Genomic DNA, 13,171 nt, shown 5'->3' on the forward strand with positions numbered 1-13,171 from the left:
CCTGGGCAACATAACAAGACCCTGTCTCTTAAAAAAAAAAAAAAAAAAAAAAAAAAACCTTGAAAAAAATATTTTCAACATTATTATTCTTTAAGGAAATGCAAATTAAAACTACGAGGTAGCACTTCACACCTATCTGAATGGCTAAAAAGCCCACAATACCAAGCGTCGGCAAGGACACGGAGGAACCAAACTCTCATGTGCTGCTGTTCATCATGTGCCAATCATATTTCAATAAAGCCATGCACAACATTGTCTTTATTTTTGAGATGGAGTGTCACTTTATTGCCCAGGCTGGAGTGCAGTGGCGCCATCTCAGCTCACTGCAACCTCCGCCTCCCGGGTTCAAGTGATTCTCCTGCCTCAGCCGCCCGAGTGGCTGGGATTACAGGCACCTGCCATGATGCCCAGCTAATTTTTGTGTTGTTTGTTTTTTAAGTACAGACAGGGTTTCACCATGTTGGCCAGACTGGTCTTGAACTCCTGACTTCAAGTGATCCACCTGCCTTGGCCTCCAAAAGTGCTGGGATTCCAGGCGTGAGCCACCGCACCCGGCATTTACAACAATTTTTAAACCACCAGACCACTTTACCACCATGCTGATGTTACCACCTCTGATGTCGCTCCTCTCAGAAAACTCTTTCCTACCCACCCTGCCCACAAAGCTGAGATTCCCAGCCCCACCTGACCTCCTTCCACCCTACTCCCTGTCCCCTCCGCTCCTTCCCAGCCAGGTCCTGCCACCTGGGCACCTTTCCTCCAGCCCCTTCCCTTCACTCAGGCCTCAGCAAATGTCACCGCCTATAGGAAGCCTCCCCTGATTGCTCCCACAAAAGCAGCTGCCTCACTGGCATGCTTCACCTCATGAAAAAATTCCAGTTTCTTCCCAGCACTGGCCGGAGGACCAGGTGGGGAGGTGAGGGAGAGAGGATGATGGGGGCTCCCCTCCCCCCATGCAGTCGAGGTGCCTTTGAGGTCCATGGTGATGGTGGGGAAGGAGCAGCGTCGGGGTGTCACAAGAGGTCCAGGGTGTGGTCAGGAGGCTGGAAGAGAAGCTGTGGTCACCAGGGAACAGAGGCCTGTAAGGGTGGGCCGTGGGTGGGGTTGTGGGGGCGTGTGGGGGACCTGCAGTCATTATCATCCCCTCGGCCAGCATCCCTGAGGACATAGCAGACCGGGCATTCTCTCCAGCTCCGGACCAGCTGTGCACGGGGAGGAGGCCCCTCTGCCACCCTCACCCACAGCCAGGGTGTGGCTGGCCTGCGTGCCTCCTGCATCCAGGGCGCCACTCAGGGCCCTGCAGGGCAATCACTGTCCCCCACGGGGTTCTGGTGATGTGGGCATCACTGAGCTTGCTGAGGTTGCATGCCCAGGGCTGGTGAGAGCAAGAACACAGCCCTGCCCTCTCACCCAGGCCTGCACGGTAGACCAGCCCCGGTCTTGTCCCCGACTCACTGTGTCAGCCTAGGAGGTCCCGTCACTTATAAACGATTGACTTAATGACAGTCATTATACCTCATCTGTTTTTCAAAGTCTAATGAATTCCACGTCCTCCTCTATTTTTAAACCACTCAATCATTCTTGTGTTCCCTGCCAGGGGCATGAAGTGGGTGGAAGGTCTCGGTGCTCCCTGCAGGGCCTCAGGACACCTGCTTTAGGGACCGACGGCTGCGGCAGCCTAGCCGGCACCTGCCACCTGGTCCCAGGCACCCTGGTGGAAACGGCAGCTGTGTGAGCACTCAGGGAGTGGGGAGAGGCCCGAGGGGAGGCACCTGCTGCCCAGGGTCACAGGCACTGGAGCAAGGCCAGGCCACCCCAGTCCTGGACCTGCCACCCCATCACCCCAGCCCATGGCAGGTCCGCTGGGGAGCCCCTGCAGTCTGGCAGCCCAGCATTCCACCCGGAGGCTGCCTGTGTCCCCTGAGCCTCTAGAACAGCTCCAGGGTAGGGCCAGCCACTGAGGGCTCCATTGGCCCAGGCCGTGTGCTGTGCTCGTGGCTTCCGTGTCTTTACTCGTATCCCCTCACCCTGGGAAGTCCAGCCCAGGACTGACCCCCACAGCCCAATGCCAGCACCAGAGGCACTGCAGGGAGGGAAGCACAGCCTTCCTGGCCACCGAGGCCAGAGCACCACACAGCCCTTGGACGAGACCCCACTGGCAGAAGGGGCTGACACTTGCCTGCTGGTGGGAAGGGCGACTGGGGGATGTGGGGACAAAGTGCATCAGAAGTGCCAGCCAGCAGCAGGTGACTCCCCACAGTAGGACCTTCACTGATGTGCTAGCCACGTCCTGCCCTCCTCTGGGCTGGGCACCGGGCTGGAGGGGCCCTGGAGGATCTCCAGTGGCACCCTCACCATGGAACAGAGGCTCAGCACGTCTGGGAGAGCTGGAGCCGCCGTGGGACAGAGTGGCTGCGGGCTCTCCTCCGTGACACCCCTGAGCCCGTGCCCACACTGGCAGAGGGCAGAGAGCTCGTGGAATGACCCCAGGCCACAGCAAAGAAGGAGCCAGGCGGGGCAGGGTGGCCGGAACCCACTGTCTGAGAGCAAGGTCAAGAAGCATCACTGCAATGCCTGACACCACCTGGGACAGTGCGGTCACCGCCAGGAGAGTCGGGGACTGGGGTGTGAATCCAGGAAACCGTGAAATCCAGAGGCAAAGCCAAGAGTGATCACGGCAAAGATGGCCAGGAACACTGCAAGAGCAATCCTGGGAGCAAGGTGAGGAGTGATGGTGACACACGACATAGCGACAAGGTGGGCTGTGCCGGGAGGAATGGCAGAGGACAAGAGGTGACACGGAACCACAGCGGCCCTCTCCTGCCATGTGGCTGGGGCCTGCTGTTGGCCCATTTTGCAGATGGCAGAACTGAGGCTCAGGCCGAGCAGCCAGTTCTCCAGGCACTGCGCACATCTGCGTAGGTGACTCCAGCAATTCCCCTGGAAGGGATATCCCTCAATGTCCGTCATCTGTCTGCCACTACCAAGTTCCAGAAGGAAGCTGTACGGTCGGGGCACGTGCCACAGGGCTGAGGCAGAGGCGTGGCCACTGTCCCAAGAAGCCTGGGAGATTCCTGTAATTCTACCTAGAGCAACAGCCAGAGAGGGTGCTGAGCGCGGTGGGGCGGCGCGGGGCGGGGGTAGGGGTGAGGTCACCAGCGGACTCAAGTGCAGTCACAGAGTCACAGAGGCGCTCAGCTGTCCCATGGAGCAGGCCTGGCCTTCCCGTGTGGGACGGACTGGACGGGCTCTGAGACGTCCCCAGGCCAGCGCTTGGGCAGCCTGGCACGTGAGGCCCCTCACACTGGTTCTGGCCTCCTCCCCACTAAGCATCAGGGCTGCAGGGTTGACGGCCAAAAATAAAACCCAGGCCGTCCGAGATGAGCCGGGCGTTCCTGGCCTCTCCGCAGGAGCAGCGCGCCTCGCACCACTCACCATCGACCAGAGAGGCAGAGGAACAAACTTGTTTCCGGAATTTCCATAAACTTCATGACACAGGATAAAATGGAGGACATGTGCAAATCGAAAGACACCCAAAAACAAGGTCGGAGAGCAAGGACAGCTTGGAGAAAGCCGCCTGCAACACACACACCAGACGGGTTTCCAAGTTTAAAAGGCGTGACATCCAGCTGAAAACAGGCAGAAAACACAGCCAGTCACTCACAGAATTGAAGCGCAGGCACTCACGGAACAAGTGCCCATCAGGCTGGCAGCCATCGGAGAGGGGCAGAGCTCAGGAACCGCGAGGCTACCCCGGTCTCGCCGCCGGAGTTTGCCTCACTGCCGGGGTGATCGGCTCTTTCTGGAAACCAGTTTGGCAGTGAGTGGCAGAGCTTTAAAAGGCTTCATACCTTTGCTGTGGTGATTCTACTTCTAAGGACCAAGTATAAAGAAATAATCCGAAGACAGAGATCCAAGACGGCTGATCACTAGCAGCTCGGAACTGTAGCTCCCAGTGAAAGCGCAGAGAACGAGAGGACGCCACACCTTCACGTGAATTCTTGTTGCTCACGCACCAGGCGATTCCCAGCGGCGGAGCCCCACGGGTCGCCAGCGCGACTCTCGTCACCGGCGAGGCAGTTTTGCCGGCGCCTCGGAGCGTCAGTTCTTGGTGCAGAGTCAGAAAAGCACCATCAATCTTAACGCGCTGATTGAGTCGGCGCAGTGGGTTGCTCAGATTTCGGCGCTGAGAATCAATAAGTTGGACGTCTACTCAGAAACCCAATTACAAAGACGGTAAATACAAAGACCACAGATGGATAAATTTATAACGAAGGGAAGAAAACAGCCAAAAAAGGCTGAGAATACCCAAGATCAGAACGCCTCTCCCTCAGCGGGGGATCACAGTTCCTCATCAGCAACGGAACAAGGCTTGATGGAGAACGAGTGGGTTCCAATTACAGAAGCAGGCTTCAAAACGTGGATAATAAGAAACTTCTGTGAATTAAAAGAACTTGTTCTAACACAATCTAAAGAAACTAAGAACTTTGAAAAAAGGTTTGACGAAATGTCAACAAGAATACAAAATTTAGAGAGGAAAATAAGTGAATTGATGGAGCTGAAAAACACAATACGAGAACTTCGTGAAGTATGCACAAGTTTTAACAGCCGAATTGATCAAGCAGAAGAAAGGATATCAGAGGTCGAAGACCAACTCAATGAAATAAAACAAGAAGACAAGATTAGAGAAAAAAGGATAAAAAGGAACGAGCAAAGTCTCCAAGAAATATGGGACTATGTGAAGAGACCTAATCTACGCTTGATAGGTGTACCCGAAAGTGAGGAAGAGAATGAATCCAAGCTGGAAAATACGCTTCAGGACATTATTCAGGAAAATTTTCCCAACCTAGTAAGGCAGGATAATATTCAACTCCAGGTAATACAGAGAACACCACAGAGATATTCCGCAAGAAGAGCAACTCCAAGGCACGTAATCGTCAGATTCACCAGGGTTGAAATGAAGGAGAAAATACTAAGGGCAGCCAGAGAGAAAGGTCAGGTTACCCACAAAGGGAAGCCTATCAGACTCACAGCAGATCTCTCAGCAGAAACCCTATAAGCCAGAAGAGAGTGGGGACCAATATTCAACATCCTTAAAGAAAAGAACTTTCAACCAAGAATTTCACATCCAGCCAAACTAAGCTTCATAAGTGAAGGAAAAATAAAGTTTTTTGTGAACAAGCAAGCACTCAGAGAATTCATCACCACCAGGCCTGCTTTACAAGAGCTTCTGAAAGAACCACTACACATAGAAAGGAACAAACAGTATCAGCCTTTCTAAAAAATACCAAAAAGCAAAGAACATCAATATAATGAAGAATTTACATCAACGAATGGGCAAAATAGCCAGCTAATATTAAATGGCAGTATTAAACTCACATATATCATTATTAATTCTAAATTTAAATTGACTAAATTCCCCAATTCAAAGACAGACGGGCAATTTGGACACAAAACTAAAACCCATCGGTATGCTGCATCCAGACCCATCTCACATTCAAGGATACACAAAGACTCAAGGGATGGAGAAAGATTTACCAACCAAACAGAGAGCAAAAATAAATAAATAAAAAGCAGAAGTTACAATTTTTGCCTCTGATAAAATAGTCTTTAAAGCAACAAAGATCAAAAGAAGCAAAGAAGGACATTATATAATGATAAAAGAATCAACACAACAACAAGAAGAGTTAAAGATCCTAAATATATACGCACCCAATACAGGAATACCCAGACATACAAGACTTATAAAGAGACTTAGACTCCCACACAATAATAGTGGGAGACTTCAACATTAACATTAGACAGATCAATGCGACAGAAAATTAACAACGATATCCAGGACTTGAACTCAGATCTGGAACAAGTAAACGTAACTAACATTTATAGAACTCTCCACTTTACACAAAATATACACTAAGTACCACATCATATCAACTTAGAAGTTTAAACGAAATGTTGGTTGGCTCCTCGTTTGTTACTCTCTTCCCTCATTTTCTTTCATGTCTCCATGATTAAGGACAATTATAGGCATACCCATATTTAGACTGCATTCTAGCCCGGGCAGCAAAGCAATACCCCCATCCTCTCTCCCTCTTCCTCTTTCTCTTTCTTCCTCTTCTTTATTCTTTTTCTTATTATTCTTTTTTTCTTTCTTAAAAAAAAAGAAAAGAAATAATCCAAGGCTTGGCACAGCAGCCCATGCCTGTAATCTAAGCCCAGCACCTTGGGAGGCCAAAGCAGGAGGACCGCTTGAACCCAGGAGGTCAAGGCTGCAGTGAGCTGTGTTTATGCCATTGCACTCCAGCTGGGGAAGCCAAGGGAGACTCTATAGTAAGAGAGAAGGGGAGGGGAGAGAGTAGGGGAGGGGAAGGGAGAGGGGAGGGGAGAGGGGAGGGGAGAGGGGAGGGGAGAGGGGAGGGGAGAGGGGAGGGGAGGGGAGAGAGGAGGGAGAGGGAAGAGGAGGGGAGAGGGGAAGGGAGTAAAGGGGAGGGGAGGGGAGAGGGGAGGGGGAGGAGGAAGAGAAGAGGGAAGGGGAGGGGAGGGGAGGGGAGGGGAGGGGAGGAGGAAAATAAATCAAAGAAAACAAAAGAAAAGGGGGAAGGGGAGAAAGAAAGAGAGAAAGAGGAAGGGAGGGAGGGAGGGAAGGAAGGAAGGAATCCAAGAGGCAGACGAACCATAGAGGAAACTATAAAACCATGTTCAGTGGGAAAAAAAGAATAAAAGTGCTCCTAAGATTTGGGGTGACTTTTATTTCCTTCTTTATTTGTTTTGTTTTTTAAGAGACAGGGTCTTACTCTGTCACCCAGGCTGGAGTTCACGGCACAGTCATAGGTCACTGCAGTCTCTACCTCCTGAGCTCAAGCAATCCTCCTGCTTCAGCCTCCAAAGCAGCTGGGACCGCAGGCACACACCACTGCACCTGGCTCATTTATGTTTCCTTTTCACGAGACGAGGTCTTGCTATGTTGTCCAGGCTGGTCTTGAACTCCTGGCCTCAAGCAATCCTCCTGCCTCAGCCCCCAAAGTGCTGGTAATACAAGCATGGGCCACCAGACCCCGTCTTTGTAACTAGCAAACAGGGAGTCAGTGTTCCTTTTGGCAGAAGGCAGAGACTGGAAATCTGCTTCACGGTGTCCCTGGAAGGAACGGAGGACCAGTCTGAGGGGAGTTTCTGTCACCTAGGTAAGAAACTTACAAGGGTGACTTTGAGGGGACAGAAGGTTCTGGATCAATGAGTTGAGGCTAGCTGAGGGGAAACGAAGCTTTAAAAAAATGTCAACTTCTCTGAAAGGATTCACTGACCACTGAGAAGGAGGGCAAGAAGCCAGTAAAATGAAAAGAGCTAAAGGGTGTAGGTTCCAGAACATTCACATCAGCAAGGCTGATTCACGGCTGGCTGTGGAGGACACTGTCCGCACTGCCAAGTGCCAGCACCTGAGGAAATGCTGCAGAGAGGGGCTCCTCCTGGCTGGGACCCTCAGCCAGGACTCCAGCGGGCCATGTGCCCACCTGCCTCCTGCCTGGCCGCTGCCTGGGAAGCCCTGTCCTTCCCCCCGGAGGCTGCCACCTGCCTGGCCAGGAACACAGGCTCCGGGGGTCCCGGGGCATCCGGCCTGGCAGGCAGGTCTGCAGTGGCTCTGTGCACCCCTTCATTTGCAGCACATGGGGGCCTGGCTCACACGTGGGACGGGAAGCAGTCGGGACCACACCTGCTGCTCCCTCTGAGCCCTCCATGCCACAATCTCAGGGGCGGCAGGGCCACCTGCTGGGTGAGTGCGTCTCACTGTCAAACAGCCCAGGCTCTTCCAGATACCCTCAGCTAAGGCGAATATACCACCCTTCCCATCCCAGCCTCTCCCGCTGCAGAACAGGGGGGACTCACTGTAGCCACACCTGTGCACGACACTGGCCTGGCACAAAGGTTACTGAACACCAGCCAGACGTCCGGACACGGGGCTGTTTGAATTTTGGTGAGCCTTCTGCGTGTGTGAAGCTGGTCTCCTGTGTCTAAGAACCCCCACCGCCTTATCACCTCCGTATCGGTGTGAGGTGACGCCTGGGGGGGCAGGCCACGTGTCTTGTTCCTTGCTGGGTCCCTGGCGCCTGGCCCAGCCACCCCAGAATGCGCTTGAGACACAAATGAGTGGGTGAATGAATGATGCTCCCAGGTGCCTGCTGCCTGCGCCTTGGATGGGACAGCTGCCATCTGCTGCCGCCCGCTGACCTGATTTCCAGCTACCTCTGGCACAGCGCTGGGCCCAGGCACCGTCCTAAATCGAACCGGGAACGTGCTGTCCTGACCACCTGGTGATGTGCTTGCTCTCTCGGAGCACTGGCACCTGCCGGAAACCCTTCCCTGGAAGATGGCACCCCTCCCAGGCTCCTTCCTTTCCTCAGCTGAGCCTCAGCGTCTGTGCTGAGCTGCGTGAGGCCTCAGCTGAGGCCGCGTTAAGAGGCTGCGTCCGTGGTGAGGCACAGAGCTCACGTCGGGAAGGCAGGAGGAGCTTCGCTGGGGGTGGGAGATGCCCACTGCCTCTCACCTGGGCAACCCCCACCTGCAGCAAAAGATGGGCAGGCCTCAAACCAAAGACACCCCCCTTATCCTGTTCAAAGAATTTCTGATGGGTTCACGTCAAACTTGGAGAAAAACGATCCACTTGCCAGTGAACTGGGCCTGAGCCCCTGAGGAAAGCCCCCAGCAGTTGGGGAAAAGGCTCCGGCTGACGCAGCCAGAAACCTTAGGCTGCGTCGCAAGAACGGCCCCACCCAAAAGAGGAGAGGCTGTCCGCGGAGGCTGCTCAGGGTGCTGGCACCTCTGTGACAGCAAAAGCAGGGAAACAACCCCAGGCCGGCACCGGGGCCCGAGTGCGCGCCGGGCCAGCTGCACATGGGTCCCCGTCCGAGGTGAAGGCAAGCAGGGGCGTCTCTAGTGAGCACGGGGGAGGCTTGGGCAGGAGGCCAGGAGAGCCAGGTGGAGGCCAGTGTCTGCAGCAGGAGGCCCTTCCCCAAATCCGGGGAGGGGGATACGCAAGTGTGTATCTGAACATCGCCTTGTGCGTCCTTGCTTCCCTTTTTGAAAATTGAAGGATAGACTATAAAACATTCTTACAAACCGTTCCCTTTTCGGGCAGGGGAGAGAAGGTTCCTGCGGACAGACTTCTCTGGGATTCTTATTTATAGATTCGACTGGGAACCACACAAAGATCAACTTCAATCCACCATCGAGGGCAGTCTCTACACACGTCACGCTGAATGCCACCAAGGAACCTGCTATGACGACATGGTGCGCAGGACACTAGAGCCATCGGCTGACCGCTGGCAGGTGGGGTGTGCCCCAAGGACAAAGACAGGGACCGGTGTAAGGAGGGACGCGGAGGCTGGAGCCCCTGTCCACGGCTGCCTGGATGCCAACTGCGGCCACGTAGGAAAGTAACCTGGCAGCTCCTCACCAGGCCAAACACGGATGACCACGTGACCCCCAATTCTGCTCCCAGGAAGCCACCCAGATGAGCTGAAGACGCGAGTCCACACAAAAACGCCTACGAAATTTTCATCACAGCCAAAGCGTACAAACAACACATCCACCATCCACCGGGGGATGGAGACACGAGAGGGCCTCCGCACGCAGCGAGCGTGGTTCAGCCACGGAAAGGAATGACACGCTGCGGTGTGCTTCCACGCCGTGGTCACACAGGTGTCATGCTCGGTGGAAGAAGCCGGCCCTGGAGGTCACACACCACACATGCTCCCCGACTTCATCCACCCCGTCCCAAGTCAGAAACACACGGAACGCTCCCAGCCTTCCAAACGCGGACGAACGGCTCCTGCTGGTTCGAGTCACCTTCCCGCCATCATTAGGCCGAGCCATCGTAAGCCGGGAGCCACCGTACGGGAGGGTGTTCATAGGAAATGTCCAGAAGAGGCAAATCCATCGATGAAAGTCACTGAGGCTGCCAGGGCCTGGCGGGGAGTGCGGAGGGATGCCGGAGCCAGGCCAAGCCCACCCAGCCCACAGCACAGGAAGGAGCCGGCAGAGAGGCCCGGAGTGGGCAGCAGAAAGGAAGAGGACGCGTGGGAAGAGCAGCCTGACCGTCGCGGGGCCCTGGTGACTTCCGCTCCTCCAGAGAGCCCACAACCTGGGAGGGCAGCACAGGAAGGAGGCGTCTGCCCTGTACCCAGAAGCCCCTTCCCCATGTGGGGGCCCCTCCTGGGTCTGCCTGCCATCCTCCAATGCAGCCCTCACTCCTGCACCTGTGACCCCACCTCAGTCTCCAACCACTGCTCAGCTCCCACGGCTCCTGGGGGCTTTTCTGGCCTCCAGTTGAATCTCCTCCCCTCCCCATCCTCCCTCTCCCTTCCATGATAGAGAGGCCTATAGACGTGGCCACAGCCAGGGTGGGAGCCCTGCAGGGCGGGGTCCTGGGAAGGGGGCCGATGGCCCTGACAACGCAACCATGAGTGACACTGGGCTGGGCCAGCCCCTGCCTCTCCCTGTCTCCAATGTGGGAGATGGGCACCCATGAGAAGAGACAGGAGACGTCCCCACCTCCCCCCAGTGCAGGGAAAGGAGGGAGTCCTGGGAAGAGCAGAGACCCTGGGAACACCCCTGGGCATTTGCCTGTAGCTGGTCTCAGAACCCCTCATGGCCCCAGGCTTCATGCCCACGGCCAAGCGTCCGTGTCTTGTTTCAGCCCGGTGCAAGTCAGGTGCCCACGGTGGTCAGCAAAGAGAAGTGGGCAGTGCGCTCGGATGTGGCTCAGGGTGAGGGGCCAGGCGCCAGCACACAGCCCACCCCACTGCCCGAGCAGGCACGCGTGGCTCACACCGGGGGTGGGGCGGCCGGGGCTGCAGCAGGTGGGCTGAGGGCTTGGCACTGTGCCCATGTCACCTGAAAGGCACCTGTAACATCAGAATCAAGGAGGCGGCCGCTGGCACACGTTTCCTGGTGCCCAGTGTCCCACAGGGCGGGGGCCTCTGCAGCCAGCCCGGCTCCTGCCCCTCCTCACACAGACCGCACACCTGGCCAGGGCCCAGCACTTGTCGATGGCCAAGACAGCCCAGGTGGAAACACTGCAATGACTGGAGAATGCGCCAGCACCTGTCCCCAGTGCAGAGAGGACAACCCAGTCCCTGGGCCAGACTGGCTCTTACCTGGAGCCCGACAGGGGCTGAGGCCCCTCCTGGGCCGAGGGGCTCCCGGCATCCAGCTCTCTGGCCTCCGGCTCCGGCTGACCTACGGCCCTGGCCTCTCCTTGCGGCCCATTCGCTGGGTCCACTTGGGAACCTGAGGTGGGAGGCAGGCACTTGTTGGAAGTGGGGGCTTTGGGCTCCTGCCCTTCGGAGGCGTCTTCTGCGGGTGGGGGCGCCTCCCCCTGTCTCTCAGTGGCCCCGTCACTGGCCTTGGCTAAGCCGGCAGCATACGAGGCGCCGATGACGCCTCCCGGGCTGCACTTCTCCTGCAGACGCTCCACCATGTCCTCCCTGCTGTCCCCGCAGCTCCCGCAGCACACGCAGGAATGCAGGAGGCAGTTGGTGGCTGCAGCGCTAAGCTTGTGGGGGCCGCCATCCACCCCCTCGGCCACGGGCTCCGAGGCCGTCTCCTGGGTGGCGACGGCAGAGTCCGAGGAGGTGGGCGACTTGGGGTTGAAGATGACCGTGGCCGAGAGCTTCATGCCCCCTGTCCGGTGGGCGATCATCTCTGCTGTCTCGGCGTCGTCGGCACCCGCCTCCCAGCCGTCCAGGTGCAGCCGCGAGTCCAGGCAGCTGCAGGAGCTGGAGCCCGCGAGGCTGGCCTTGCCCGCGCCCTGGGCCTCGGGGTGGTTGTTGTTGCTCAAGTCCTGCTCCTTCTCCGAGATGGGCACGTCCACCCTCGCTGCGCCGCCCGGACCACCCTGCCCTTTCTCCTGGGGGTCAGCCTGGGCACTGCCGGCCCACCCAAACTGGCCACCTGGGGACTCGGGCCTGGCCGGGGCTTCTGCCGACCCCTCCACGTCATCCATGAAGAACACTCGATCCTCCTCATCACTGCCCGACCGCAGGCACACTCTGCCTGGAGGAGACGCCTCCCCGCCCGGGCTGCCCTCGGGTCCCGGCCTGTGTGCGGGGGACTGGCAGGCACTGGGTGGTGACAGCAGAGAGGACATCTCGTCCCCCGCCCTGTGGACCATGCGGCTGAGCTGTTCTAGCTCCTGGTCGTCGTACTGCATGGAGCAGGCCAGCTCTGCATCTGGGTCTTTGGCCTTGGCTGAGAGTGGCCCCTCGGGCGGGAGAGGAGCAGAGAGGGCAGGTGCCAGGGCAGCGGGCCCCGGCACGTCGGCGCGGATGGGGAACTCCACGTCTTGGGAGATGCAGAGGTTCCGTTCCAGCGTGTGGAGCTCCTCCTCTGTCAGCGTCTGGAGCAAATCCCTGCAAATCAAGACAAACACCAGGGTGAGGGTCCCAAAAACCACAGCAGCCTCCTCGGCCAGCAGTGAATGCCACACCCTGGAATCTGCACCAGCGAAAGAACAACCAGTCACTGAACGCTTGCAACTGAATTCACACGGCACGTCCAGCACAGAACAAGGCTCAGGTCTCGCCGGCCAGGACAACGGTGTGTGAGGTGGCCGGCTGAGATTCTAGTCGTTTCTTTTTAAAAACAAGATTCTGGAGCACTTTGCAGAAAACGAGAAAGCCCTGATTCTTAGGCATGTGTTAGCTGCATGAATAAAAACTCTGAGGAGTGACAAAATACATGCCGGTTTACACACAGACCTTCATCCTTTCATTCCGCAAACACCACTGGGCACTGGCTTTGAGGCAGGAGCCGGGTGCCAGGACACAAGGAAGAGGGCAGGCGAGTGCCTGCCGTTGTGGGCTTAGCCTTGCAGCTGGGTGAGGCAGATGAGAAACAAGTATTTACACAAACAGTGATGGAACTACAATCATGACAGCTGCAACCAAAGAAAATCCAAGCCATGAAGGAGGGTGCAGCCGGGCACCTGGCTGAGGATGGGAAGGCTTCCTGGAGGAAGGGGCATTGAGGCCGAGACCCAAAGGTGCAGTGAATTCAGCAATGCTGGGCAAGAAGCACCTGGAGCAGGCTCCCACAGGCCGACTGTGGGCTGCTCTCTGCTGGGAGAAGCTCCGGCTGTGTGTGTGGTCTGAGTCCCACATGACACATCCCAGCAGAG

At 56.5% G+C, this 13,171-nt stretch overlaps 1 protein-coding gene across 6 annotated transcripts in view; it reads right to left on the bottom strand.

The window, feature by feature from the left end:
- The window catches only part of ZFYVE28 (zinc finger FYVE-type containing 28), a 152,662-nt gene that overhangs the window by 26,521 nt on the left and 112,970 nt on the right, over positions 1 to 13,171 (bottom strand). For all 6 annotated transcript variants that reach the window (XM_039468455.2, XM_039468454.2, XM_074395791.1 and 3 more), the window contains one exon: positions 11,151 to 12,404. In XM_039468455.2, coding sequence (XP_039324389.1) covers positions 11,151 to 12,404 — 1,254 coding nt within the window. The remainder of the gene's footprint in view (positions 1 to 11,150; positions 12,405 to 13,171) is intronic.

This window comes from Saimiri boliviensis, chromosome 3, assembly GCF_048565385.1.
Source record: "Saimiri boliviensis isolate mSaiBol1 chromosome 3, mSaiBol1.pri, whole genome shotgun sequence".
Classification (NCBI taxonomy): domain Eukaryota; kingdom Metazoa; phylum Chordata; class Mammalia; order Primates; family Cebidae; genus Saimiri; species Saimiri boliviensis.